At 38.5% G+C, this 24632-nt stretch overlaps 2 protein-coding genes across 2 annotated transcripts; one reads left to right on the top strand and one right to left on the bottom strand.

The window, feature by feature from the left end:
* The first annotated feature begins 2484 nt into the window (after window positions 1-2484).
* Window positions 2485-18275, top strand: CCT2 (chaperonin containing TCP1 subunit 2). The gene is made up of 16 exons (XM_019640557.1): window positions 2485-2586; window positions 3318-3392; window positions 3488-3553; window positions 4282-4393; window positions 4711-4787; window positions 4918-5030; window positions 5864-6066; window positions 7595-7695; window positions 7888-8015; window positions 9477-9580; window positions 12499-12618; window positions 12991-13119; window positions 13313-13416; window positions 13711-13810; window positions 15951-16092; window positions 17991-18275. The coding sequence occupies exons 1-16, from the start codon at window positions 2584-2586 to the stop codon at window positions 18019-18021; spliced, it is 1608 nt and encodes a 535-aa protein (XP_019496102.1). The 5' UTR covers window positions 2485-2583; the 3' UTR covers window positions 18022-18275.
* Window positions 18138-24632, bottom strand: LRRC10 (leucine rich repeat containing 10). The gene has a single exon (XM_019640558.1). The coding sequence runs from the start codon at window positions 24571-24573 to the stop codon at window positions 23734-23736; it is 840 nt and encodes a 279-aa protein (XP_019496103.1). The 5' UTR covers window positions 24574-24632; the 3' UTR covers window positions 18138-23733.

The following is a 24632-nucleotide window of genomic DNA, read 5'->3' on the forward strand; positions in this document are numbered from 1 at the left end:
GCAGCGGGGCTGCAGTGGGCCGCTATGAGCTACATGAGTGGCTGGTAGCCCGGTGTGAGCTACCAGGAGCCACTGTGAGCGGCCGACCAACAACCGGCGACTTATCTCCCTCACCCGGGAAGAGCACAATGATCATACCAGCATGGGCCAGTGAAGCGATGTCCTCTACAACTAGACTGAAGAACAAAAACAGCAATTTGTCTACCTGTCTGTTCCCCTTCCCCGATTCCCCAACGCTGTACCCCTCCCCCAATTCCCCAATAAAATCTTAAAAATAAAAAAGAAAAATGTTTAAAAAAAATAAATGAGGTGAGAATTTGAAGGATTTTAAACATTGGACAAATAATTTAGATTACTCTGACATTAACATGGAGGATACATTAGAGGACATTTTAATAAAGCAGACTGAAGAGGAGGCTCTCAGAGAAATGGAAGCAAAACTGGATAAATGCCTATTCAAAGGCATTGTTAAAGGAGTGTTTAGGTTATTTATTGCCTGTGCAACAAACCACTCAAACTGGCTTCAAGCAACAAAGCTTTTTGTTATTTCTCACATTGCTATAGATCAGGGTGGGCAGGCCTATGGAACCCACCCCAAATTACAAAACTAGTAAATGGAAGAGTTGCAATTCAAACCTACTCAGCCTGGTTCTGTTTGATCCCTGGGGTACAAGGGTGACACTAAAAGAGGAAGAGAAAAACATGCAATGAATAAAGGACAGATTGCTGAGGGTCCCCTCATAGGGGTCTCCTCCTGGCAGTCTCTGGCCTCAGCTCCGCAGGTGGCAGGGCCTGCCTTCCAGTCCCCATCCAAAGCCTGGCAGGGAAGGGACCTTGGTTTTTCCATCACCCATAGTTTCAGGCTTGTCTGCTAGAAGACATATTTCCAGGTATATGATTTTGCCCACAATAAATAAAAGCAGGTTTCAATGTCGTGCAGGTATCTTAGCTTCTCATTATTGTAACTTGTCATTCAAGTGTGTGATTTGGGATATGCACGGTAAAGGGCATTTCCTGAAAGAAGAGCAAGTTTCCCCCACAAAGAAGACAACTCTTGGTAGATTTAGAATAGCAGTTTGTCCAGTCTGAACATCCCCTTTTCTTGATGGGCCTTGGGAATAGCGTAAACCAAAGTCAACAAACTTACTATAAAGGATCAGGTTGTAAATATTGGGTTGTCGGAAAAGTCATGATATATTTTTGTCTGTTTTTTGTTGCAAAAATACATCATGACTTTTCCAACAACCCAATATTTTGGACTTGATGTATTATACAGTGTCATAACTACTCAACCTCTGTTGTATTTACCATTGCACAGTATAAAAATGAATGGGTGTGCTTGTGTTCTAATCAAGCTTTATGGACACCAAAATATAAGTTTCACATAATTTTAATGTATCATGAAATAGTCTATTTTTTTAACCATATAAAAATGTAAAATACATTCTTTACTCTCCAGCCATACAAAAACCCCAAGTGGCAGATGGGATTTCGCTCTCCTTAGTTTGAACTCCTGGTGTAAACCAACCCTCTTAAGAGTATATCTGAAAGGTAGAAACATTTAAAAATTGAAAACATCTATCAATGTTAACAACTGCTAAAAATCCAAGAGCTTGCTAATTGATCAAAGGGAGAAAAGAGTATCAGCCGGTAGAAAACGAATAGATTTTCTCTTGAAGCACAGAACTTTGCTTTAACTATCCTAAAGGGTCAATTAAGAGAAAGTAGAAAACTGCTTTTGATAAACTGAAATTTTGGGATTGATCTTGATCAATACCAAGACATTATGTAAGAGTGTATTAGTCATCTCTACTAGTGCGGGAGAGGAGGAACGAGAGAAACGCAAAACCCTGAAAATGAGCAAGCAGAGCAAAGATAAAAGTAAATGTCTCCATCAGAGTTCACAGGACCTTGTCCTGGATAGTCAACGTCCAATTAAAAACTGCGTTTTAAAATTCAATAAAAGGAACATAAGTCTTCCTCATAATAATATTTAAAATTACAATAGCAATGAAAATATTATTTAGGAATATGATGGTAAATAACCCCCACAGAACAAAGCTGAAAAGTTGAGAGTGGTTACCTCTGGGACAGGAGTGATGAAGCTGGAGAATTATTTTTCATTATTAGTACATAACACTTTAAACTATGTATATGTGGTACTTAAAGACAAACTTTTAAAGATTAAGAAAAAACGTGCAAGCAGGAACTCCGTTACTATGGCAACCACCGCGGCGCAGCACCTCTACAGTCGTCTTTCTGGGGTTCTACTCCCAACACTGCTGGCCTCAAACAACATGTCAGACCTCCCGCTTCCTCGTCCCAAGCCGGTGGCGTCGCAGGAGGAGGAGCACAAGCCTAGGCCGCACCCCTCATGTGAGGGGCTGCGTTTAAGACCCGCAGGGCTCCACTCAGAATGGCATTTCCTCCCTTCCTCCGCTAGCCGTACGAGGCTGGAGCGGCGCGCCGGCCGAGGCTCCGCCCCCTACGGTAGAGCGTGAGGCGTCACTTCCGGCTCCTCTTCCCTCTGGTCCCGGGCGCGAGCTGTGAGGGAGTAGCGTGTGTGCCGAGCTCCTCGGAACCATGGTGAGCCTGTTCCCGGTGGCCCTCCCTGCCCAAGCCCCGCCATACCCCGCAGTGCCCTGCCGCCCCCTCTTGTCCTCCCAGTGCTGCGGGCTCCCTGTGTCTGTCCCCCGGGACAGCCGCACATGGTGAGGGCCGCGGCGTGTGGCCTGCGCGCAGGCCGCTGGTGAAGCCCTCCGTGCGGGCCAGGGGGAGGGGTGGGCCTCCAAGCCAGCATTTTCTGAGACCTCCTCTCCAAAGCCCCAGAATCGGGAGGCCCGGGGCTCCCCCTTAGCGGAGAAGTTTCTAGTGCTCCGGGCGGGTCGGCGAGACAGACCCCGCCCTCCCTCTCGGGGCGGAGCCAGCAGCGGCCTGTTGGAAGCTGGGCCTCTTCATTCCCTCATCCGCTTGGCGGTTGTCCTGCGAGTGGCCTGCAGCCCCTCCCTGCCTGTCCTTAGGTTAAAATCATCAGTAGTCTTGCCATACTTAAGAGTTAGCGTATAATTTTTATTCTTGGACCACTTGTAGATCTAGAAGGCAGGGTTGCTTTCCTGTACAACTTTTAGAAATCTGTCTCTCCCCCTTAAAAGAAGGACTGCCCCAATGATGGAGAGCTCCATTTGTTTGAAAAAGTACACTATTTTGTAAATCAGTTTTCTCTTAGATACCTGCTTGTAAGTCTAATGGAAGGCATATAAGGGTATGTGTTAAAAGAATATTGGTATTCAAACTGGGTTTTTGTTTTTCCATTTTAGGCGTCCCTTTCCCTTGCACCTGTTAATATCTTCAAGGCTGGAGCCGATGAAGAGAGAGCAGAGACGGCGCGTCTGGTAAGCCTTGTTCTCACCCTTTTAAAGATAAAATTGTACTTCTGTAATTTTAAGACTAAAGCTGATTTTGCCAATCTCTTTGGTTTTTACTCCAGTCTTCTTTTATTGGTGCCATCGCTATTGGAGACTTGGTAAAGAGCACCTTGGGACCCAAGGGCATGGTAAGAAAAACGGAATTTTTATTTTGATATTGTTTTAGAGCGCTTAGTGGAAATGTACATAGTAAATAACACTTTTTTTGATACATTTTAATCGTTGAAACCTAACTCTTAATTATACAGGTAAGACATGGATGTATTCTCCTTACTAAAAATCAAAACAGTCCCCATAGGACTGAAGGCCCTTTCAATCACTATGCCCAGTCCCACTCTCCTTCCCATTGACAACCACTGTTACTGTTCGGATGTAAATCTTCCCAATATTTTTGTTCATTAATGTAAATATATGTGTATCTTATGTATTATGTATTTTCTTATTGTACTGGTAACATTTTGTTTTATCATAGATACTTACATGTAGTTTTTCTGTAGCTTGCTTTGTTAAAATTCTTTTCAGTGTAAATGATTAACTGCCTCTTAAGTGTCAAGTAGTAGTCAGCATTCTGATTATTTTATAGTTTATACTTATGACTATATTGAGGGAGACTTTGTTCCATTGTTTTGGCTATTATAGTGCTGAAACAACCTGTTTGTGTTGCCTTGTTCTAGTGTTTTCAGGGGTAGATACCAAGGTTTGCTTGTGGGGTATATGCATTGAAAAAATGTGAATACATGCTGTCAAGTAGCCATCCAGGGTATTTACACATTAGCAATATATAAGAGTACTATTGACCCATGCGTTCTTCAAGATGTATTAATATGTTAATTTGAGCCAAATATGTTTCTTTTAGGACAAAATTCTGTTAAGCAGTGGTCGAGATGCTGCTCTTATGGTAACCAATGATGGTGCAACTATTCTAAAAAACATTGGTGTTGACAATCCAGCGGCTAAAGTTTTAGTTGGTGAGTCTGGAGATACTGTTAACATTTTGAAACATATTTTAAATAGGCTGTGTTGACTGTACTTTCAGTTAACTATTATACACTTTTTAATCGATGATTGTCATTAAAATACAAGCTTCTAGAGTGCCATGTAATCGTTAATAGTAAAGTTGTTGCATTTGAGACTGAAACATTCCAAAGAATTTTTCAAGTGAGAAAACTTAGATAAGTGAGGTTTAGATTGGTAGTGGGTATGCTGGGAGAATTAGGTAAGCTACAAAGAAATAACTTGAAAAGCAGAATCAAATATAAAGGAATTAACTAACTTTTTTTTCTAGATATGTCAAGAGTTCAGGATGATGAAGTTGGTGATGGTACTACCTCTGTTACTGTTTTAGCAGCAGAATTACTGAGGGTGAGACTACCTGAGCAATTTTAATCTCATTTTATTAATTGGTTTTTGGTACTATAATTTTGAATATCAAGTAATCAAGTCCTTCCTGCATCTTTACTATTGACAAGTGTTTTCCACTGTTTATTAATAGGAAGCAGAATCCTTAATTGCCAGAAAGATTCATCCACAAACCATCATAGCTGGTTGGAGAGAAGCCACAAAGGCAGCAAGGCAGGCTCTGTTGAATTCTACAGTTGATCATGGGTTGGTATACCAAAATTCTGTTTTAAACGTTTAACATTCTTTCCAAAGTATACTCAATGCACGAAGTCTAGAAAACAAGAAAAACATACACAAACATGACCTTGCTGCCTCTTCCTGCCCCAACAAAAAATTCCCAGAGATAGCCACTGAGGTTAAAGTTTGGGCTTCCAGTTTTTGCCTGTATAACCACATTAAACAGAACAAATAGTATCATTGCGTAGAGGGTTTTTAGCCTCTGTAACATACTTGAATGACAAACACATTTCTGGGTGTCAGTATTCTCTATAATTTAATTGAGGTATGCATTTGATTATATTACTGCAGTATAATTTACCTATCTATAGCTAGAGATTTGTGTTTTGACAGTTTTTAGCTTTATAATGTGACAAATTTGTTACCCAAAAAAAATGTTTCAAGAGGTATATTGCTGGGTTCAACGATACATGTGTGTTTTAAGGTGTCTTTATTTACATTATAAGTAATCCTCCAGAAAAATTTCATTAATTTACACTTCCACTAGTTGTATAACGGTGCCTATTTCACCATATTCTTAACAACGTTTGGTACTCTTGTTTGCTTGTGTTTTTTAGTGTTTTGTCAGTTTGGTGGGGAACATAGTATTTAATTTGGATTTCTTCCTTACTAGTGGTGAGGTTTAATTTTTCACATGAGCTCTGACTGGCGAAGGTGAAATTTTCTATTGACAGATGAGTATCTGAATAAATTTTGAAAAGTAAAATAGGGTGATATCTTTGAAGAAACATTTTAAGAATGAAGAAGCAACTTGAAGCATTTCATTTTAAGAAAATAATGTTTTTTGGTTTATTCTTTAGTTCTGATGAAGTTAAATTCCGCCAAGATTTAATGAACATTGCAGGAACAACATTATCCTCAAAACTTCTTACTCATCACAAAGATCACTTTACTAAACTAGCTGTAGAAGCTGTTCTCAGACTGAAAGGCTCTGGTAATCTGGAGGCAATTCACATCATCAAGAAGCTAGGAGGAAGCTTGGCAGATTCCTATTTAGATGAAGGTATGTATATATGGCGAACATGGGAAAACAAGCTTTGATGGAATGTTGAGGCTATGTACTCAGCGAATCCTGTTTTTAGTAGTTTGGGACTAATTACACTTTCTAAAGCCTGAATTTTAAGGACAAAAATTACATTGCAACCATTTTTGTCATTTTAATCCATTTGTTATATTGACAGTGTGCTTTATTTTCTTATACAACCCCCAGCATTTCTTTGAGGACGTCTACATTTTACTTTATACCATGAAAATATTTGCAGTCTCTAATAAAGAGAAATTGATAGTTTTCTCATATTGTAAGTCAGTTATTTCCAAATGGTGCTTTTTCCAGGATTATAGGTCTGGGTTAAGTCAAATCATTTAGTTGGCAGGTGTTGAGGATACAGTTCTTGGTGTTCTTAAAGAGTGATAAATGAGCCTTAGCAACTGCTGTTTCCCTAGTACTAGTGTATTTTGCTCATAAAGTAGAAATTTCCAAGTACCTTTACATTGTGTTTACTTCAAAATGTGTAGGCTTTATCTTCTATAGAGAAGGGAAAAAAAGGAGTAAGTCTTGCTTTACATTTTCTACTTTACCATCGATTTTGCTGTCCAGATACTGATGCACATCATTTTATGTTTTTCAAGGGAGTAACAATTCTGAAAATATTCTTGGTTGAATTTATATGCAAGGGCTATGTAGCATTTCTAATGGGCTGGTGGTAAGGGAAGATAATTAAAACAAGGATTGTTACCATTCTTGAATGTCGGTTCTGTGCCAGGCTCTAACAGAAATTTTACTTAAAATCTCATTCCTTACGATATTGACCCAGTGGGTGAGATTAGGTTTAGCTTAATAGAAAACCCAAGATAATACTGGCTTAATAAAATAAAAAGTTACATATGCATCTAAAAGAAGTCTAGAGAGAGAGGCAGTACTGTGTCCACATGATCGTTCTAAATCAGCAGGGCCTTAGGCTGGTAACTAATATCCCTGCCACTGGTTCTATTCTTGTATTACCGGTGAATAACTAAGGCTGGATCATTTGTCCAAGGTTGCATACATAGCCTGTATGCAGCAGGGGCATGATTGGGGCCAGGCTTGTCTGACTACTGTCCGTGGCTTTTTCATTTTACCATCAGCCTCCGTTATTAAAAAGTCCAGTAATCTCTAGCAATACCCTATGTATCTGAATCCTCGCAGCTTGTTTTCTCGTGTTGGTTTTAAGTTCATGAAAGTGGACTTACCATCTTATATTACAACCCACCTACCTGTGTATGTAGTGTATTGTATATCTGAAATAAAAGTTTCAAAATGTTGTGTTTATTCTTAGTATTTGTACTTTGCGTTTGTATTTTCTATTTCATATATTTTTTAAATGACCTAAATTGATTTCTATGATCACTGTTCTAGTAGAATGCTTTATAGGAGTTAGGAGTTGGGTAAATTGGTGCATTCTTTGAAAGTAATTAGATACAGCAGACAACTTCTTAAGATTTATTTACTCAATCTTGAAGTATTTAATACAGTACTACCCTTATATTTGTAGGCTTTCTGTTGGATAAAAAAATTGGAGTAAATCAACCAAAGCGAATTGAAAACGCTAAAATTCTTATTGCAAATACTGGTATGGATACAGACAAAATAAAGGTATGTTTACATTTCCTGAAATTGTAATTGCTAGCTGCTATAGACTTAGGCTGGAAATCAGTTGCACTAAAAAGCTTGGAATATGTAAATATGTACATATGTTTTTTGGTGTATTTACATAAAAATGTTTAAATATGCTATGGGACTTTTAAGAGTAATGAAAGTAATGCTATTTTTATGTTTTCCTCTTAGATATTTGGTTCCAGGGTAAGAGTTGATTCTACAGCAAAGGTTGCTGAAATAGAACATGCAGAAAAGGAAAAAATGAAGGAGAAAGTTGAACGTATTCTTAAGCATGGGATAAATTGCTTCATTAATAGGTCTGTGTGTTCTTGTGCTAACAATATAATGAACAATTCTAAGAACAGGTTTTTTAATTAGAGGCTTATTTAGAACTGTTGTATTTTTTTAATGTAAATATTATAGTACAGCAGTGCATTTGCATTACAGTGATTTTAGTGATATGCTTTACTAAACCTTTCTATGTTGACTAACAGTTTTCTGATTTGGCAGTTTTATGTTATTTTAGCTATAGTATACATGTATTTGGAGGAGAGTGTTAATTCCATATTAAATGATGAGCGTTTGAAGTAGCAAAAAGTTAACAGCACAGAAATAAAACAAATGAAGAGATGAAAAAATGAATTTTAGGGATTTTCTTTCATTTGTATTAAAAAATGTGTAGGGCCGGCCGAGTGGCTCAGTTGGTTAAGAGCTCGCTCTAGGGTTTGAGCTCTGAGCAACAGTGGTTCGAGTCCGGCCCAAGCTGAGCTGCCACTGAGCTGCCAACAAGTGGCAGGATGGCTCAGCTAAAAAAAAAAAAAAAATTGGGGAAAAAAAAATGTGTAAACTTTAACCATTTATGTAAGGTTTATGGATTGTTCTAAATGGTGAAAATGCCAAGAGAAACAGCACATTTCAAAGATATGGCTGTAGTTAACTTTGACAGACAATTGATGAAAAATTGTTTTAGGCCAAATGTTGGTGGGCTTTTTAAAAGTAAGTTTCTAAACTTTTATGTGATTTGTGAATCTGATAAGACTATTTTGCCTAGCTGTGCATTATACTAATTATAAGAAACTTTTCTTTGGCTTTGTTTGAACTTACAAGCTTTTAAAACAGATAAATGCCCTTTTTACTCCTATTGTAAAAGTAATATCTGGTCATTTTGGAAAACAGAAAAGAATAAGGAAGAAACAGAACCTGGGGTGTTACTTATCGTGAATTCTTGATTTTATTAGTGTTGACTGTGTGTATACATGTGTGCCATCTAGTTTTAATTTTTCAACTTAGTTTTAATTACATGCTGTAAACTTCTGTGATTCACTGTTTTAACCTAATGGTATATATTTTTACTTTTAATTACAAATTTTTCATGATTGTTAATTGGACATTGAGGTCATTGGCAAGTTTTGTTATGTTACAGAAAACTTCTTACCATCATACATGTTTTAATATTTAATTTTTTTGTAGATTCTTAGGAGTTGAACTAAAGCATATGAACATTGATGTGGTTTTTGGTGCATTACTGCTGAATTGTTTTCCAATTTATACTATCAGTAGCAATATAAAATCTGTTCTTAATACTAGCATCGATACACTAGTATTATAATTTGTAAATTATTATATAGATAAAAATAATGGTATCTTCTAATTTGCTTACTGGTGAGGTAAAAAATGTTTCCGTGGGGTTTTTTGTTTTTGTGGTTTTTTTTGGGTTTTTTTGGTCTAGTATATTTTATCTTGTGAAATAACAATGTTTTTATGTATTTTATTTACAGGCAATTAATTTATAATTATCCTGAACAGCTGTTTGGTGCTGCTGGTGTTATGGCTATTGAACATGCAGATTTTGCAGGTGTAGAACGCCTGGCTCTTGTCACAGGTATGGGGAAAAGGCATTAATTTCTAACAAACATCATAATCACACATGGATTTATTGTTTGTACAGTTGATTCTTGAACAATGTAGGGGTTAGGGGCGCCAATCCCCCACCCTGTGTTCAAAATCTGCATATAATTTTGGACTCCACAAAAACTAAACTGCAGTCAGCCTTCCATACCAATGGATTCCCAACTGTAATGGAAAAAGTTGACTCTTGAATAACATGGGTTTGAACAGCACAGGTCCAGTTTTTTTAAGCCCACTTGTAAGTGGACTCATGCAGTTCAAGCCCGTGTTATTCAGGGTCACCTGTATATGTAACTCATCGCTGAAAGTACAAAGAAATCCCATTAAGGAGCTTAGAATCTGTTTTTATTCTGAAATCTGATTTACACTTTTTGGATATCTTTTGTTTAGTTACATTATTTTTAATGTACCAAATTATATGGCCAAGTTTGCCACAGGTATAGATTTCTTTTTGTTGTATTGTTTTAAAGATACATATGTTATTTATTACAAATCCATTAAACCATTGTTCTAATCATAAAGTCTATGTAAATTAGATTTTTAAAAAAAGAAGCCTTACGTCTTATCTAGTTTATTCATTTATTTCTACTGCTGAGTAGTTGAATGCTTCGTGCCATGTATGGTAGTACAGTGATAATAACCTTTATTGAACACTTAACTATATATGCCAAAGAGTGGGTCATGTACTTAAATATTGCTTTTGTGAATATTTTAAAATTTCTGAAAGTAATAAATGTTCAAATAAATATGAAACAATCCAGTGATGCATGCTGAAAGGTCAGTTTATCCTAAGACCCTTCAGTAGAGGTATGAGTTGATAAAATCTCAGTCGTGTGGAATAGAAATTATGTTTACAAATAAGATATATCTACATCAAAATGACATTGAGTGCACCTTGTTCACTTTGTGTTGTAACGAGTTTTAAAGTAATCTCTAAGTAGCCCTTGAAAAACTTAAGTATAAAAACTTTTGTCCTCCAATTTTCAGGTCCTTGAAAATGAACGAATATTCGGTTGGAAAGTTGGTTTGGGATTTGAGAATGAAAATTAAGGAGAGTGGTTTGAGATGTAAAGCCACTAGAATGTTGAGTTTAGTTTGAAACTGCCATGAGTAGTAGAAAAAAATTAAAGGCTACTAATTAATGTAGAGAGTAGAATTGGTTTACATCTCAGAATTACTTCTTAAGCCATTTTTATTTGAGAACATAATCTTTTGACCTAAAAAGGGATATTTTCCTTGCATTAATAATTTTGAAGTGGGTTTACTTGCTTTAATTAGTTTTCTTTAAAAGCCACTGCATACTTGATGCTGAAGGTGATGAAACTTAAGATGCTCGTGTTTGTTAATGCTCGTGTTAATTCCTTCTTTAATGCAATAAAATTAAAGACGTTACATAAGAAATGTGAATGATAGCACATTCATGGGATAAGCTGGTATCATAAGAACTTGATATGTGAAATTGCCACATACTCAGAAGATTTACTGCACCAAGCACACCAACTGAAGTAGAACTCATGGTGGTTCTCATCCTTATTAGCTTTTATGTTGTCAAAGTGTGAAATTGGTTCTTGAAAATATCAAGAAATATCCTGTAAGCAGATCTATATGAGTAAGTGTAGGATAAGTGAAAATTCTCAAAAGTCTCATTTTTGGGATATGATATCCCGAACATCTATTGTGTCTCACATCTAAAAAAGAAAGCAGTCTTGGGAATTTGCCAACCAAAAAGAACTTCATCTATACAGATTATGAGTATAAATTATTAGAGTTGGGAAGACCAGAGTTCTTTTTATAAATTTATTGTTAAATAGATATAAAGCATACAAATCAGCAGATTTATTGGTAAGGAGTAGGGAAAGGGGTTGGTTGATGATAGAAGGAATTGGCTTTATTAAAACAGTAATGAGCTACAGAAAAGGATTTTTTTTTTACTTTTTTTTCTTTTTTAAGCTGAGCCATCCTGTCACCTGTTGGCAGCTCAGCGGCTGCTCAGCTCGGGCCTCGAACTGCTGTTGCTTAGAGCTCAAACTTTTGAGCGAGCTCTTAACCAACTGAGCCACTCGGCCGGCCCCAGAAAAGGATTTTTAAATGGAAACTTAACTTTTGCTTAATTAAGGACCAGGAAAGGAAATGACTGTCCGTTTCAGTTTATAGCATGGAAGATGGAAGGGAAATAGGAATAGAAATAAGACATAAGGAATAAAATGAATTTACTTTCTGACACCTCATTAAGTTGGCTCTGGGATATTCTCAGAGTACATTTCCCCTTTTTTTTAGGCCTTAACAGAGGCTTTCTGACAGTTCAGGTATTGTGATAATTAGGAGATATCAAGTGCTTACTGTTTTAAGCTGTTCCTAAAGTCTGTACATCTGCTGACATAATAGTACTAGTCAAATATTTTCATATTTTGTTTTGGGAAATTGGGTCATAACAGTACTGGTCTTATAGACCAGTAGATTCAAAAGAGAATCTGAATTTAAATTCAGGCTTAAAGGTAAATGTTGAAGTTTCAGCTTAACCTTTGGCCTTTGGTTGAGGTTGGGGGTCTGGGGGGGGGGGTTGTACACAGTGACAGTGTGTGCCTAGAGGTCTGAAGCCAGACGGTTTGGATTTGAGTCCCAGCTTCACTGTTTGTTCAAGCATTGTAACCCTTGGATAAGAAACTAAACATCCCTTTGCCTCAATTTTATCATTTCTAAATGGGATAAAAATGGAACGTATTTCATTTGGGTTGTTGTGAAGACTAATCAGCCAATTCATACAAGGTGCTTCAAAGAGTGCTTGGCATATAGTAAGCAATCAACTAAAAAAAATGTCATATGTCCGTTACTGCTTGTTAAAAAACAAATGTTAAACTTGTGCATTTAATTAATGTATATTTTTATTCATAGGTGGTGAAATTGCCTCTACCTTTGACCACCCAGAACTAGTGAAGCTTGGAAGTTGCAAGCTTATTGAGGAAGTCATGATTGGAGAAGATAAACTCATTCACTTTTCTGGGGTAGCCCTTGGTGAGTGATCATGTAGATCCTGGTTTAGGTTCCTAAATCTTTGCTAGGCTCTGTTGAAGTGAAAGAAACAATTACTATAGTTACTAGAACATGATGTGTCTAAATTCTTGTGAAGCGTGATGTATGTTAATTTCAGTCTCTTTTGAGGTCAGCCTTATATTAATCTTGCCTTTATGAACAGTGTGTTTTCATCATAGTTGTTTTCTAGATAACTTAGAACTATTATGAAAATGGATTGTTAGCAAAGAGAATGTAACAGTGGAAGACATATCCACTTTCAAAACCACATAATACAACCAACACACAAATAATAGAATGCAAATTCTTATGTTTTATAATGCTCATTGAGACATAACCATTTTTTAACATTAGGTGAGGCTTGCACTATTGTTCTGCGTGGTGCCACTCAACAAATTTTAGATGAAGCAGAAAGATCTTTGCATGATGCTCTTTGTGTTCTTGCCCAAACTGTGAAGGATTCTAGAACAGTTTATGGAGGAGGTAAGCATTTGGAAAACATTAAACATGTTTCATTTCTTAAAAGTATAGTATAAATGATAAGTGGTTTTAATAGTTCTAATAGAAACTTGATTGTCTTTGCACTTAATTTTAAAATGCTTGATGTATCTTAAAGGAAGTCAGTAATTTAGTGTCTTTGAGCATAATGATATTTTGCTGGATTTTTAATCCATAGGCTGTTCTGAAATGCTGATGGCTCATGCTGTGACACAGCTTGCCAATAAAACACCTGGTAAAGAAGCTGTTGCAATGGAGTCTTACGCTAAAGCACTGAGAATGGTAAGTTTATAAAAATAAGAGATCTGAATTTAAACATTGCTGGTATTGATGGGTTTTAAGTGAATATAATTTTCTGTCTTGGATAGAAAATGTTTTTCTTGGCTTTAAGAAAAAGGACTGGTTCATACCACTTTTAAATTTGATTCTGGAGTTTATCCTGTTTTAAGAGCAGTAATTAAAAGGAAGCAGATTTTACAGTGTTTCCAAATGTATAATTTTAAAGAGCTAAGCTAGTTAGGAGTAAGTGAATTATACTACAATAGATAGTTAACATTTGTCTTCTTCACTTCATAGTTGCCAACTATAATAGCTGACAATGCAGGCTATGACAGTGCAGATCTGGTTGCACAGCTCCGAGCTGCCCATAGCGAAGGCAATACAACTGCTGGACTGGGTAAGAAATCAGTTGGAACCTTGTACTTGTTTAGAGTAACGCTGTACCAAGTTCTTTACTTTTTTTTGAAGATGAATTCTCATAATAACCTTATAAAAAGACTCCTGTGGACCTTGCTTTGTAACCATTATATATATAGTCTAGGAAAACTTCATATTTTCAACACTGCCAAACTTTGTTATTCCATAAAGAGTACAGATCTAGTTAGAAGATTTGTAACTAGTTTTGTATAACTATAGAATTTAACTACATAAGCAATACTTATACTCTGAAATAAGTGTCAAATTTGCTATAGCTCTTACAATCAGCATTAAGTCTTAATCTCTCAGTAAACTTACTCTGTGACATTCTTTTTATTTTTTTAGATTTTATTGGGCAATTGGGGGAGGGGAACAATGTTAGAGAATTGGGGAAGGGGAACAACCAAGTTGTCCTTCAATTTTGGAGGGCGCAGCTAGCTCAGCTCCAAGTCCATTCACCGTCCGGCCGCCCGTCGTCAGCTCGTGGCCGCCCAGCTCAAGGTGCTATATTACTTGTGGGTGGGCATTAACCCACCATCCCATGGGGAGTCAAACCAGCAGCATCGTTAAGAGCACACACTGTATCCACTGAGCCATCCATGCAGCAGCTCAGCTCAAGGTGCTGAGTTCAGTTTTAATTGTGGGCGGGCATAGCCCACCATCCCATGTGGGAGTCGAACCAGCAGCCTCGTTGTTAAGAGCACACGCTTTATCCATTGAGCCATCCATACGGCAGCTCAGCTCAAATTGCCGAGTCTTTAGTTGCGGGCAGGTGTAGCCCACCATCGAACAGGCATTCTTGTTGTTAGGAGCATGTGCTCTCACCAGCTGAGCCATCCTGCCACCTGTTGACAGCTCAGCGGCAGCTCAGCTTGGGCGCAGCTCACAGACCCATGTAGGAATCGAATCTGCAACCCTGTTGCTGAGAGCTTGCTCTCTTAAGGAAGTTCTTAACCAGCTGAGCCACTGGCTGGCCCACTCTGACATTCTTTTTTTTAAGATTTTTATTGGGGAATTGGGGGATGGGAACAGCACTGGGGAATTGGGTGAAGGGGAAGAGACAAGTTGCTGTCCTTTTGTTCTTCAGTCTAGTTGTGGAGGATGTTGCTTCACTGGCCCAAGTTGGTACCATCATTGCGCTCTTCCCGGGTGAGGCAGATCAGTCGCCAGCTTCTGGACGGCCGCTCACTGTGGCTGCTGGCCGCTCACGTTGGCTGCTGGCTACACACGGTAGCCCATGGCAACCCACTGCAGCAGGGGTTGCAGCCTGCCATCGCCGGCAACTCAGCTCCAGGGTGAGCTGTTGTTCAGCATCTTAGCTGTAGAGGGCAGTGTCACTGGCCCTCATGTGGGATCCGAACCGGGGTCCTCTGGCGTCCCAAGCCAGCTCTTAACCAATGCGCCACTCGGCCGACCCAGTCTGTTACGTTTTTGAGTGCAGATCACTGATACATAGATAAAAGTGGCCAAAAAGCAGATTTAATTTAGATTGGAGAATTTCCCAACAAACTATCCAGGATATTACAGGAATAGTCTTAAAGAGGGTAGATAATCCTGTCACGGGCAAGAGAGAGTGCCGATGGATAATCTGCCTGAAGATGAAGTACAACTCTCACAAGAGAAATAGGTGACTTCTAAATTCTCCCCTCCAGTTCTTAAGAATTCATGGTAATTAGTGATAGACAAATTTTCTGAATAATTTTACATACATATGTAGATGAATATTTAGTGTTATGTATAAATTTTTCATTATTTGACAAAGTTGCCCTCCATTGATACAAATAATTAGTAGTTGACCTTTTGATTTTCTAAAAGGCTTATCTTGAGTGAGAGTTGAGTAATTAGGTTTGTAATTCGGTTTTTCACAACAGGATTAATTTTATTTGTTATAAGTCGTTAGAGGTGTTCTGCTACTTCAGTTAAAACTATAGTTTACAGGGGCCAGCCAAGTGGTTCAGTTGGTTAAGAGCTCACTCAAGAGTGCGAGCTCTGAGCAACAGCAGTTCGATGCCTGGCCCGACCTGAGCTGCCAACAGGTGGCAGGATGGCTCAGCTTAAAAAATAATAATAATAAAAAAAAACAAACTATAGTTTACTTAATAAATACTTTTTCTTTTCAGATATGAAGGAAGGTACTATTGGTGATATGGCAGTACTGGGTGTAACAGAAAGTTTCCAGGTGAAGCAACAGGTTCTTCTGAGTGCAGCTGAGGCAGCAGAGGTGATTCTGCGTGTGGACAACATTATCAAAGCAGCACCACGGTATTGTAGCATTTCATAAAACATTTCTTAGAAAAAATTATTAACATGGAAACAGAAAAATAGGTAGCTGCATATATTTGATAATGGTAGTTGATAGAAAGTATAGCCATTTTTGCTTAGATAAAAGTATTATGTAAGTTATTTAAAATATGCAATCACAACTCTTAGATTTAAGCCAGAAAAGCTTAGAGGGAGTAGGGTATGACAACACAGGTTGGCCCTCAGGATTGAAATGGCACATAATGAGCCAGGCTTGGAAAAGTCAGGAACCAGAGAGCTTGGGGGCAGGGGTGTTTACGTTGTAAGAACTGATTTTTTATCATCATGATGGGTTAGCTCTAGTCATTTTCTGTCTTGGGTATACTTTTCCGTATGAACAGCCTTAAGCATATAATGAGCAGAGTACGTGTTCTATATCAGCAGCTTTCCTAAGATTCTTCTAAAAACTCTCTTCAAAATTCTTTTAAAAACTCATTCACACAAAAATGGTTAAATGGCCAGAAAACCTTAATACTTGAAATTCTATGAGTGTCAGCTATCCTATACTATTAGAGGAAGGAAAGAGTAGAAAATAGTGATTTGAATATGGAGACTACAGATGAAATGGTATTTGAATCTACTGTGGTGTAGTGGAAAAAAGACTGGGCTGAAAAATCTAGAAATTCTCTGCTCCTGGTATTGGGAGGATAGGGTAATGGGAACACTCATATTTTGGAATGGAAAACGGGTGAGGGAAGGAGAGAGAAATTGACAAATTTTTTTTAGAAGTAGAGCCACCAAAGATGGTTAAACACAATTATGTGTTCTATTGTCTTAAGAAGAATGATAGCAAAAGGAAACCGAGTTCTGTAATTAAGCTTTTCTGACTTGGGGTCAAGGTTACATAGCCACACTTATACTCAGAAATCTTCGCAATAATTCAGCGCCCTCAGTCACATTTGAAATATACACTATAATACCTGATTTGATCTGGTAACACTTTAGAGGCTTGTGTCTATTAAATGTAATAGAAATTCTGATATACTGGGCTGTGGACTTCTTTTCATACTAGTTAACATAACCTCCAGGGGACTCATTTTCCAGATCAGTACCCTGTAACAGCTGCTTGGTAATTTTTTCTCTATTGACATCCTTTAGTCATACTCCCTTAAGCTACTGAGGTTGGAAGGGTTTCTCTTTATGTGATCCCAGTATGCTGTACTCTTTGGGTCTCATTTTATGCTTTTTCTGCTTCTCTTAACTGTTGTGCTTGCCTCTAGAAGCAATGTTTCTAAAGCCCTAACTCCTTGAACAGGCATTAAGTAAAAAAATTGCACTAGTACCCCTACCCTGCCCCCTTCCTAAGCAATTCACTATATGGTTACCAGAGAATAAAAGTTTTAACATCTAAGATGTGAGAGGTGCTATTGGCATACTTTAGTGAGTTACTCTACACCATCACCAGCTTATCTTTTGGCATTTGTTTTCTTCATTTAGAATAATGATCCAGAGATTTTCATCTAGAGGCACCAAAGCCTTGTCATTTTACAACTTCTGGTTAAAACTGTCTTTAACTCATTTAGTAAAATTCCCCAGCACATACATTAGTTGAAAACAGGAATTAACCGTTTTCTGGAGAATATGTATGTGTTAAGTAGGTCGTTTGGGTGAGAAGTTGAGAACTGCCAAATAACTACAGGCCTTCGTATTCCACGGGTTTTGTAATGTTCTCTTACTAATAAAATGATAATTGAAGGAATTAGTAATGAGGTAGAAACATCTTGTTATAGAGAATTGTGTTCTTAATAAAATTAGGATTCTAGTTGTGTTTGTATTTAATATAAACCTTTGGCTACAGTCATGCTTTTCAGTTTCACCATTGACTCTTTTCTGAAGTGTATGTTGTGTAATCCTTGCAGGAAACGTGTCCCTGATCACCACCCTTGTTAAGCATTCCTATATGCTGTGCTCTGGACCAGTTCATAGCAAAGTTATGTTTGAAAGACTTCGACTTCTTAAAGAAGACTGTGGAATCGAAGTTTATCTGTGGTTCTTATATCCTTAAGTTTGGACATTTAGCTCATTTAGCTGACCTTTTATTTTAACATGGGTCTAATTTATTTGCTGTTCATTTACCATAAAATTCAGTTGATAGAAAAGTCCATTTCTCATACTGTGCATCAAAATAAAAAATTGAACAATTACTTAGTTCTTGTCTTATGTGATTTGTGCCCTGATAACTATTTAAATGGAAATGAATGATTATAATATAAGTATAGAGTTGTTCCAGCTTAACTACTGATTGACCTTATACACTTATGAAGTAATTATCTTGATTAATATAAATCCAAGTCAAATGTGATAAACATACACTAATCTTTTGGTTCTCAATTATACATAACTTTAATTAACGAACCATTTATTTTTTACTTAGTGAAAGTACCGTAGTCTTCAGTACTCATTGAATTTTTTGTAGTCTAAGTACTGTCTCTCACATAGGAAAAACTTGTGGTTTCTGTTACATTATGTTTGAAAGAGTCATTTTAAATATTCTTTAAACACCTCTGAGGCTTTATAGAATAATGCTGTCTTAAAGAAGATGGTTCAGACTTCAGCATTTTTATTGATGTCAGAGTTTTGTTTTTGTTTTTAACAAATGGATCTAGAGAGAGAATGAGAATGGGTATAAATATGTACTGAGTTTAATGGTGAGTTTAGATTTGGAGGTAGGTTTATCCATCAGTGTATAGCAGAATGCACAAGAAATAAAATGAGAGCGCCCAGCAGTAGGTTATGGGTTTTTACTGAGTATCTCTGTGCTAGCATCACGGGAAGACATTTTATTCCCATAGAGGAGCAAAAGGATTTTCAGAGAAACTGATAAAGCAACCTTTTTTGTTTTTGTCTAAAAGTTTGTCTCAACATTTTAATACTATGTAGAAGCTATTAAAACTGGAAAAATTTGGTTTTCTTTGTTGTGATACCAGTTGATGTCCTCCAACATTCACATAAAGGAGAAACTTGCTGAGATCACCAAACAATTATATTGATTTTATTTTTTCATTTTTAGAAACAGTAATAGCAGTACTGTTTGCTGTGTAATTTTTTAAAGTACTTTTTCACACATGGTAACAGTTTTCATCCCTCAGCTCAGGTGGAGCAGGTAAAGATATCATGACCAAGAAAACCTGCAGAGGTTTCAGTGGGAGCAGTGGGTTTAAAGCATCTATCCTGAGCTACCAGATAGCCTAGAGTAGGAATTTCCTTGGGCACATTTTCTCCAGAGGTCTTACAAAGGATATACCAGTTAATGTTTATCTATAAAGAGGTAGAAACAGCTTAATTGTTACATCCAACAATACACCCATGCCTCTTTCCCTCTTTGAATTCATATCCTTCGAAGCCCTACAGATTTTGTTACAGCCCTAGATATCCCAAGTTAACAAGTTTTAAAATGTTTTCAGCTTTAGAGGTAAAGTTCCAACCTAGGCCTCTAATTTCTTGCGTTTTAGAATGGAGTTTCTGTTAAGTAAGAAATAGCAAATATGGAGCAGTGTTATTTTTGACTTTCATAAGACATTTTGTGACATGGAAAGAGATTTGGAATATACATTAATGGTTACTGCATAGAAAATCGTCTAAATGCTCAGAATTTTTAAATCTATCCTAGTAGCCTTCAGTTTAGTTTTGTTTTTGGAGTGTGCTGGTTATTTTAACTCCTCAAGCCAGGATCTAGTCTTTGCCTGCTTGGAGGCCACGTGGCTTCCCTTTGGTGACTGCTCCACAGCTTCCTGTGGACTAGTTAACTGAGGAGGCCCTGGCAGGAGATGGGGAAGGGGAACCAGTTTTTGCGTCCTGTTCTTGTTCTTTGTCTCTCGAAGTGGCTATATCCCTGCAAGACATACCACTCTATAGCTTTGCTGGGTGGCCTGCCTTACGGCTTTTCAGCTCTTTACTAGATTTGGGTAACATTTCTGTTCCCTGTTTGTTCATTCAGCCTTACAGGTGGTGATAGCTGCTGTTGCTCTTGTCTTGAGTATGTCAGTATTACCCCTTCAGCATTGGTGCCCCCCAGCCCTACCCCCCTTAATATCCTGTGTACTAATAGTTCCTTTGTTAAAGTCTTATGTAAACCATATGGGATAAATGTGTTTTCTTGCCAGGACCCTGACTAATACTGATAAAAGTCAATAGAATACGCTATACAGACTCCTTTTCTAAAATCTGCCTTGTCTTGTACCTACTCTATTAGGACATCCATAGAACAGAGGATGTAAAGAGGACTGAACCTTTTTAAAATCAGAATTACTATGTAACATTTCAGATTCTCAATATGAAGAATAAAGCAAACCTGATTTCAGATTCCTCATTTTTAAATTGTGAGCAGAACCTAACCCCTCTTTCAAAGAGGTATTGAAAAGGTTGTGTGAATTGACTTAGGCAAGACCCTGAGGATAGTACCTAATCTACAGTAGTGTCCCCCTGTCTGGGTGGGCGCATGATAAAACCTCCAAAATTCAGGTAACTTGGTAGAATTGGTCTAGGTATTGGGGATTCAAAGATAAGTATCACCTGTTTCCTGTTCTCCAGAGGTGCACAGTCTAGAAAAAAAAAAAAAGCATGTAAACTTAGTTTTTTAATAGTAATATCCTTTTTATGGTTGTGTGTGCTTTTTTTTTTTTTTACAGTGACAAAAGGCAGAAAGTAAAGTGTCTAGCAGATACACACCCACATCCCTAACCCACGCCTTCCGTCTCATGCCTCCTGCCCCTCACAACACATGGGCTTAGTGCCCAGGAATAGTATGTTTTCAACTACAGCAGTTCCTCTAACGTTTCAACATCATTGCTTTATAACAATGAGATGTGTAGGAACTTAACTCCTGTTTACATCAAATAGCCTACGGTAAACTTGGTTTTGTTGTTTCGCTTAAAGTAGAATCCATCAACATTAAGTGAAAACTTATTGTACTTTGGTGATTTTGCTGATTCTAGGATAACGGGAAGGGTAAAGTATATTCATTTAGATATTAAATGAATCCTTGGTGGTTATGTCTATTTAGGTAAGCCAGAAGCATTTGACCACATTGCAACTATATTTTTCAATATTCAAGTCTATAGATAACTATCGTTGAAAACTTTATTGAAAGGAAAAAAGCCTTTTTTCTTTTGCCATTTATGTTTTTACCTTCAGTGAATTATACTGTAGGGTAAATATAAGTATTGTGCTACATGGTATAACAATAAAATAACATGGTATGTGAACATCAGCTGTCACCTGCCAAGCTCTGTTCTATGTACTTTATAGATAGTAATTTGTTTAATCCTTACAGTGACCTGACAGCTAGAAGGTTAGTATTTTACTGATGAGAAAACTGAGGTACGCAGATGGAAACTGACTAATAAATGGAAAAGCTGGGATTTGAATTTGGGTAGTTTGAAGGCCAGGTTACTGTCTAGATGCATTGAGTTAAAATTCGAGTCTAGTTGATTTTTAGGGCACAAGCCCACTTTTTAAGTGAAATTACAGTGATGTTGCATTTTAGGACAAAAGAGAAAAAAAAACAGGTTCATTTCCATAGAATCCATGTTAAATTTTTTTTCCATGTTAAATATTTTAGATGGCATCATTTGTATTAATGGAAGCTAAAATTTTACACAAATTTCTGGAAGAGATTTTCCTCTGATGCATAACACTTTAGGTTTCATTTTAAAATGAATAAAGTTACATTTGCTGGTTTAACATTTTCCCCTTTTTAACTTTGTAATTGGGTCAGAATTTCAAGAAAACAGAGGGTAATGGAAATGTAAATATGCATTTATAGAGTTACTTTATAAAATTGATTGAAACCCTAGAGTGAAAACATTTTTGAATAGCAAAAGCAGTGGTGAATTCTTAACCATATTATTGGAGAAATGTTTATTTGTTATGTATTGATTATTTTAGAAGAAAACAGCTTTACTGTGTGCCAGAATGTTTATAATTTGACATTTGATTCAGACCAGTCAGCTCGTTAGATGAGAACTCTGTATAGGTGATGTGGCTTCACTTTGTTTTTTGGCTGTAGCCTGCAGCTACACTGGAAAGGCGGCCCTGTTAACCCTGGGAAGGGGAAGGCCGGGTCAAAAGGAAGTCAGAGCCCTCAAGGCTGCCTGTAGATACAGGGCAGAAGGCGGTTCTGTTGGCACAGAGTTTCTAGCATCAACTGAGGGTAGTTTCAATCATTAGGAATGAGAAAATAGACTCTTAAGTTCTAGCTGTCTAACAAATCTGGATTCATTACTCAAGGAGTTAAATGTTTGACATTTAAGGATTAAAAGGGACCCCTTGACAATCTAATCAGTGGGTTACAGATACTCTACAGACTGGGAGGTGGTGGTAGGAAAACACTTGAAAGTAGTCTGCTGTGTAGTCATTTTAGAACCAAACTACTGGGTTAAGATGCTTTTATGGCAAAAGAACGTTTTAAAAGCTGACTAGTTTTAGTTAAGATGACACTGTCCTCGATTGCTGAAAAGGTTTAAGAACATAAAGGATTGTGTTATTAAATCACCCACTGACAGCAGTTTCTTTAAAGTTGATGTATTCATGGGAAGAAGAAAAGGTCCCAGTTTACATACTCAAAAAAATAATGGCTAAATACGAAGTTTATACAAGCTAACCATCAAAAGACCCTATCTACAAACATCAAATCAGAACAAAGGCAGAGATAGTGAGGCGAGAGGCAGAAACTGCCTGTGTACACCACAACCTGCAATTCAGATTTCCAAAGGCTTGTTCAAGTGAACAGGTTTCTCACCGACTGCCATGAACCTGGTATGATTCTGGGCATGTGGTTTCTCTCTGTGGAAGGGGATTCAGCTCAGCTCAGGTTCATTCATGTGAGTGAACAGAAGGGCCGTGCTCCACACAAGCAGCTAGGGTTACAGCTAGGCTTAATTTTAATGAGACCACAATGCCAAAGAGGTTCTACTCTAGGTGACTTCTAGTATTGTGAGGAACAGCAAACAGTTGAGAGCCGACCTTGGGTCAGACCTTGTAGGGAAACCGAGCTAAGTCAAGTGTAAAGCGGTCGCTGGGCTCCACTAGGAGGCATTCTCCATCAGAGGTCTTCACAGCACTCGCTAAACAGTTAAGAGCTTCATCTTAATTAAGCCTTTGCAACAACAAAGTCTGCGAGTCTGATTGACTAGGTAGAAACATCTTTTAGAGTGTCCTGAATTAGTAATATTACTAATTGTGTTTGTGGTCACTCATAGTAAGAAAATACATCCTGCAAAGGGCTGGAGACAGGCCACCTAAACTTTCAGGTGTGCCTTGATCTGTAACCAGGTACCTTATTTGAGGAGCTCCTGAGCCTCATGACCAGCCACTTCTGGAGAGTGGAGGAGGCCGCTGAGTTCCCGCCCTTCTTGCTCTTCACTGGTTCAGAATACCTGCTTGAAGAGGCTGGTTTTCTGGCAAAGAAGTTGTGCTACCTAGAGCACACAACTAACCTTTGAGAGATGTTTGCCTGCTGTTTTTTTTTCTTGTGATTTAGGGATTTCAGCTGACTCCCATCAGCCCCTGCTGGCAGACACCCCAATGTCCCAGGGCAATCTTTGGCACTCTAGTAGCGAAGACGCTAGAGTTGGGCTTTTGGCATTGACCTACCACTGAAGCTCAGGAGTTGGCAGGAGGCAGCAGAGGAGGCGGAGCAGGTGCCTGTGCCTCCTGGCTTTCCTCCGTGACCAAAGCATAGCGCCTGGCTTTTCTAGGGTCAGGCTCTGGCGTCTCCTCTGCCCACCTGCCCACGCGCCGCACGCCTTTGGCCACCTTGGGTGCGTTCCTGCAAGGATTGTGGTCATAGATAATCAGCTTCAGACTTGACAGGTGGGCCAGGCTGGGGAAGTAGCGGATGCTGTTCCGGTCCACATCGATCACCTCCAGGAAGGGCATGTGAAGCAGCACAGGGGGAAAGTCGTCCAGCAGGTTGCCCGAGAGCCAGATGGTCCTCAGCTCCCGTAGGCGCCGGAGCTGGCCTGGCAGCAGACGCAGGGCGTTGGAGCCGGCATGCAGAGTCTTAAGGAGACTGAGCTCACAGACCACATCTGGCAGCTGGGTGAGGCAGTTGGCCTCGACCCACAGGGTCCGGAGATTCTGGAGCAGGCTCAGCTCATTGGGGAGATCACAGAGTTTGTTGTTGCCCAGGTAAAGGATGCAGAGCTGTTTCAAAGTACACACCACCTGGGGTAGAGCCTTGAAGTTGTTGAAATCCAGGGCCAGGATCTGTAGATTCTGCAGCTGCCCCAGCTCCAGAGGTAGGCTGCTGAGGTGGTTGTCACTCAGGTAGAGCTTGACCAGCTCTTGGAAGGAGCACACGTTCACAGGGAAGCGGCGTAGCTGGTTCCCACTCAGATCCACCATCTTGTCCAGCGGCATCTCCTGGAGGTCTCCGACCACGAAGTTCTGGCAGCGTTCAGCGGGAATGAAGGCCGCAAGGGCCTTGATGGTGTTCCCCATGCGGAGGCTGGAGGCATGCTGAGCCCAGCCCTCCACCCAGTGGGCCTGCTGCTGACTGC

The sequence above is a fragment of the Hipposideros armiger genome, unplaced genomic scaffold (assembly GCF_001890085.2).
Source record: "Hipposideros armiger isolate ML-2016 unplaced genomic scaffold, ASM189008v1 scaffold_51, whole genome shotgun sequence".
NCBI lineage: Eukaryota > Metazoa > Chordata > Mammalia > Chiroptera > Hipposideridae > Hipposideros > Hipposideros armiger.

Bases quoted from the DNA above. Each gene is read 5' to 3' on its own strand.
- CCT2 (XM_019640557.1), top strand. The intron at 3,393-3,487 runs GTAAGCCTTGTT...TTTTTACTCCAG, and splicing joins GAGCAGAGACGGCGCGTCTG to TCTTCTTTTATTGGTGCCAT. The intron at 5,031-5,863 runs GTTGGTATACCA...TTTATTCTTTAG, and splicing joins AATTCTACAGTTGATCATGG to TTCTGATGAAGTTAAATTCC.
- LRRC10 (XM_019640558.1), bottom strand. From the start codon at position 24,573: ATGGGGAACACCATCAAGGCCCTTGCGGCCTTCATTCCCGCTGAACGC.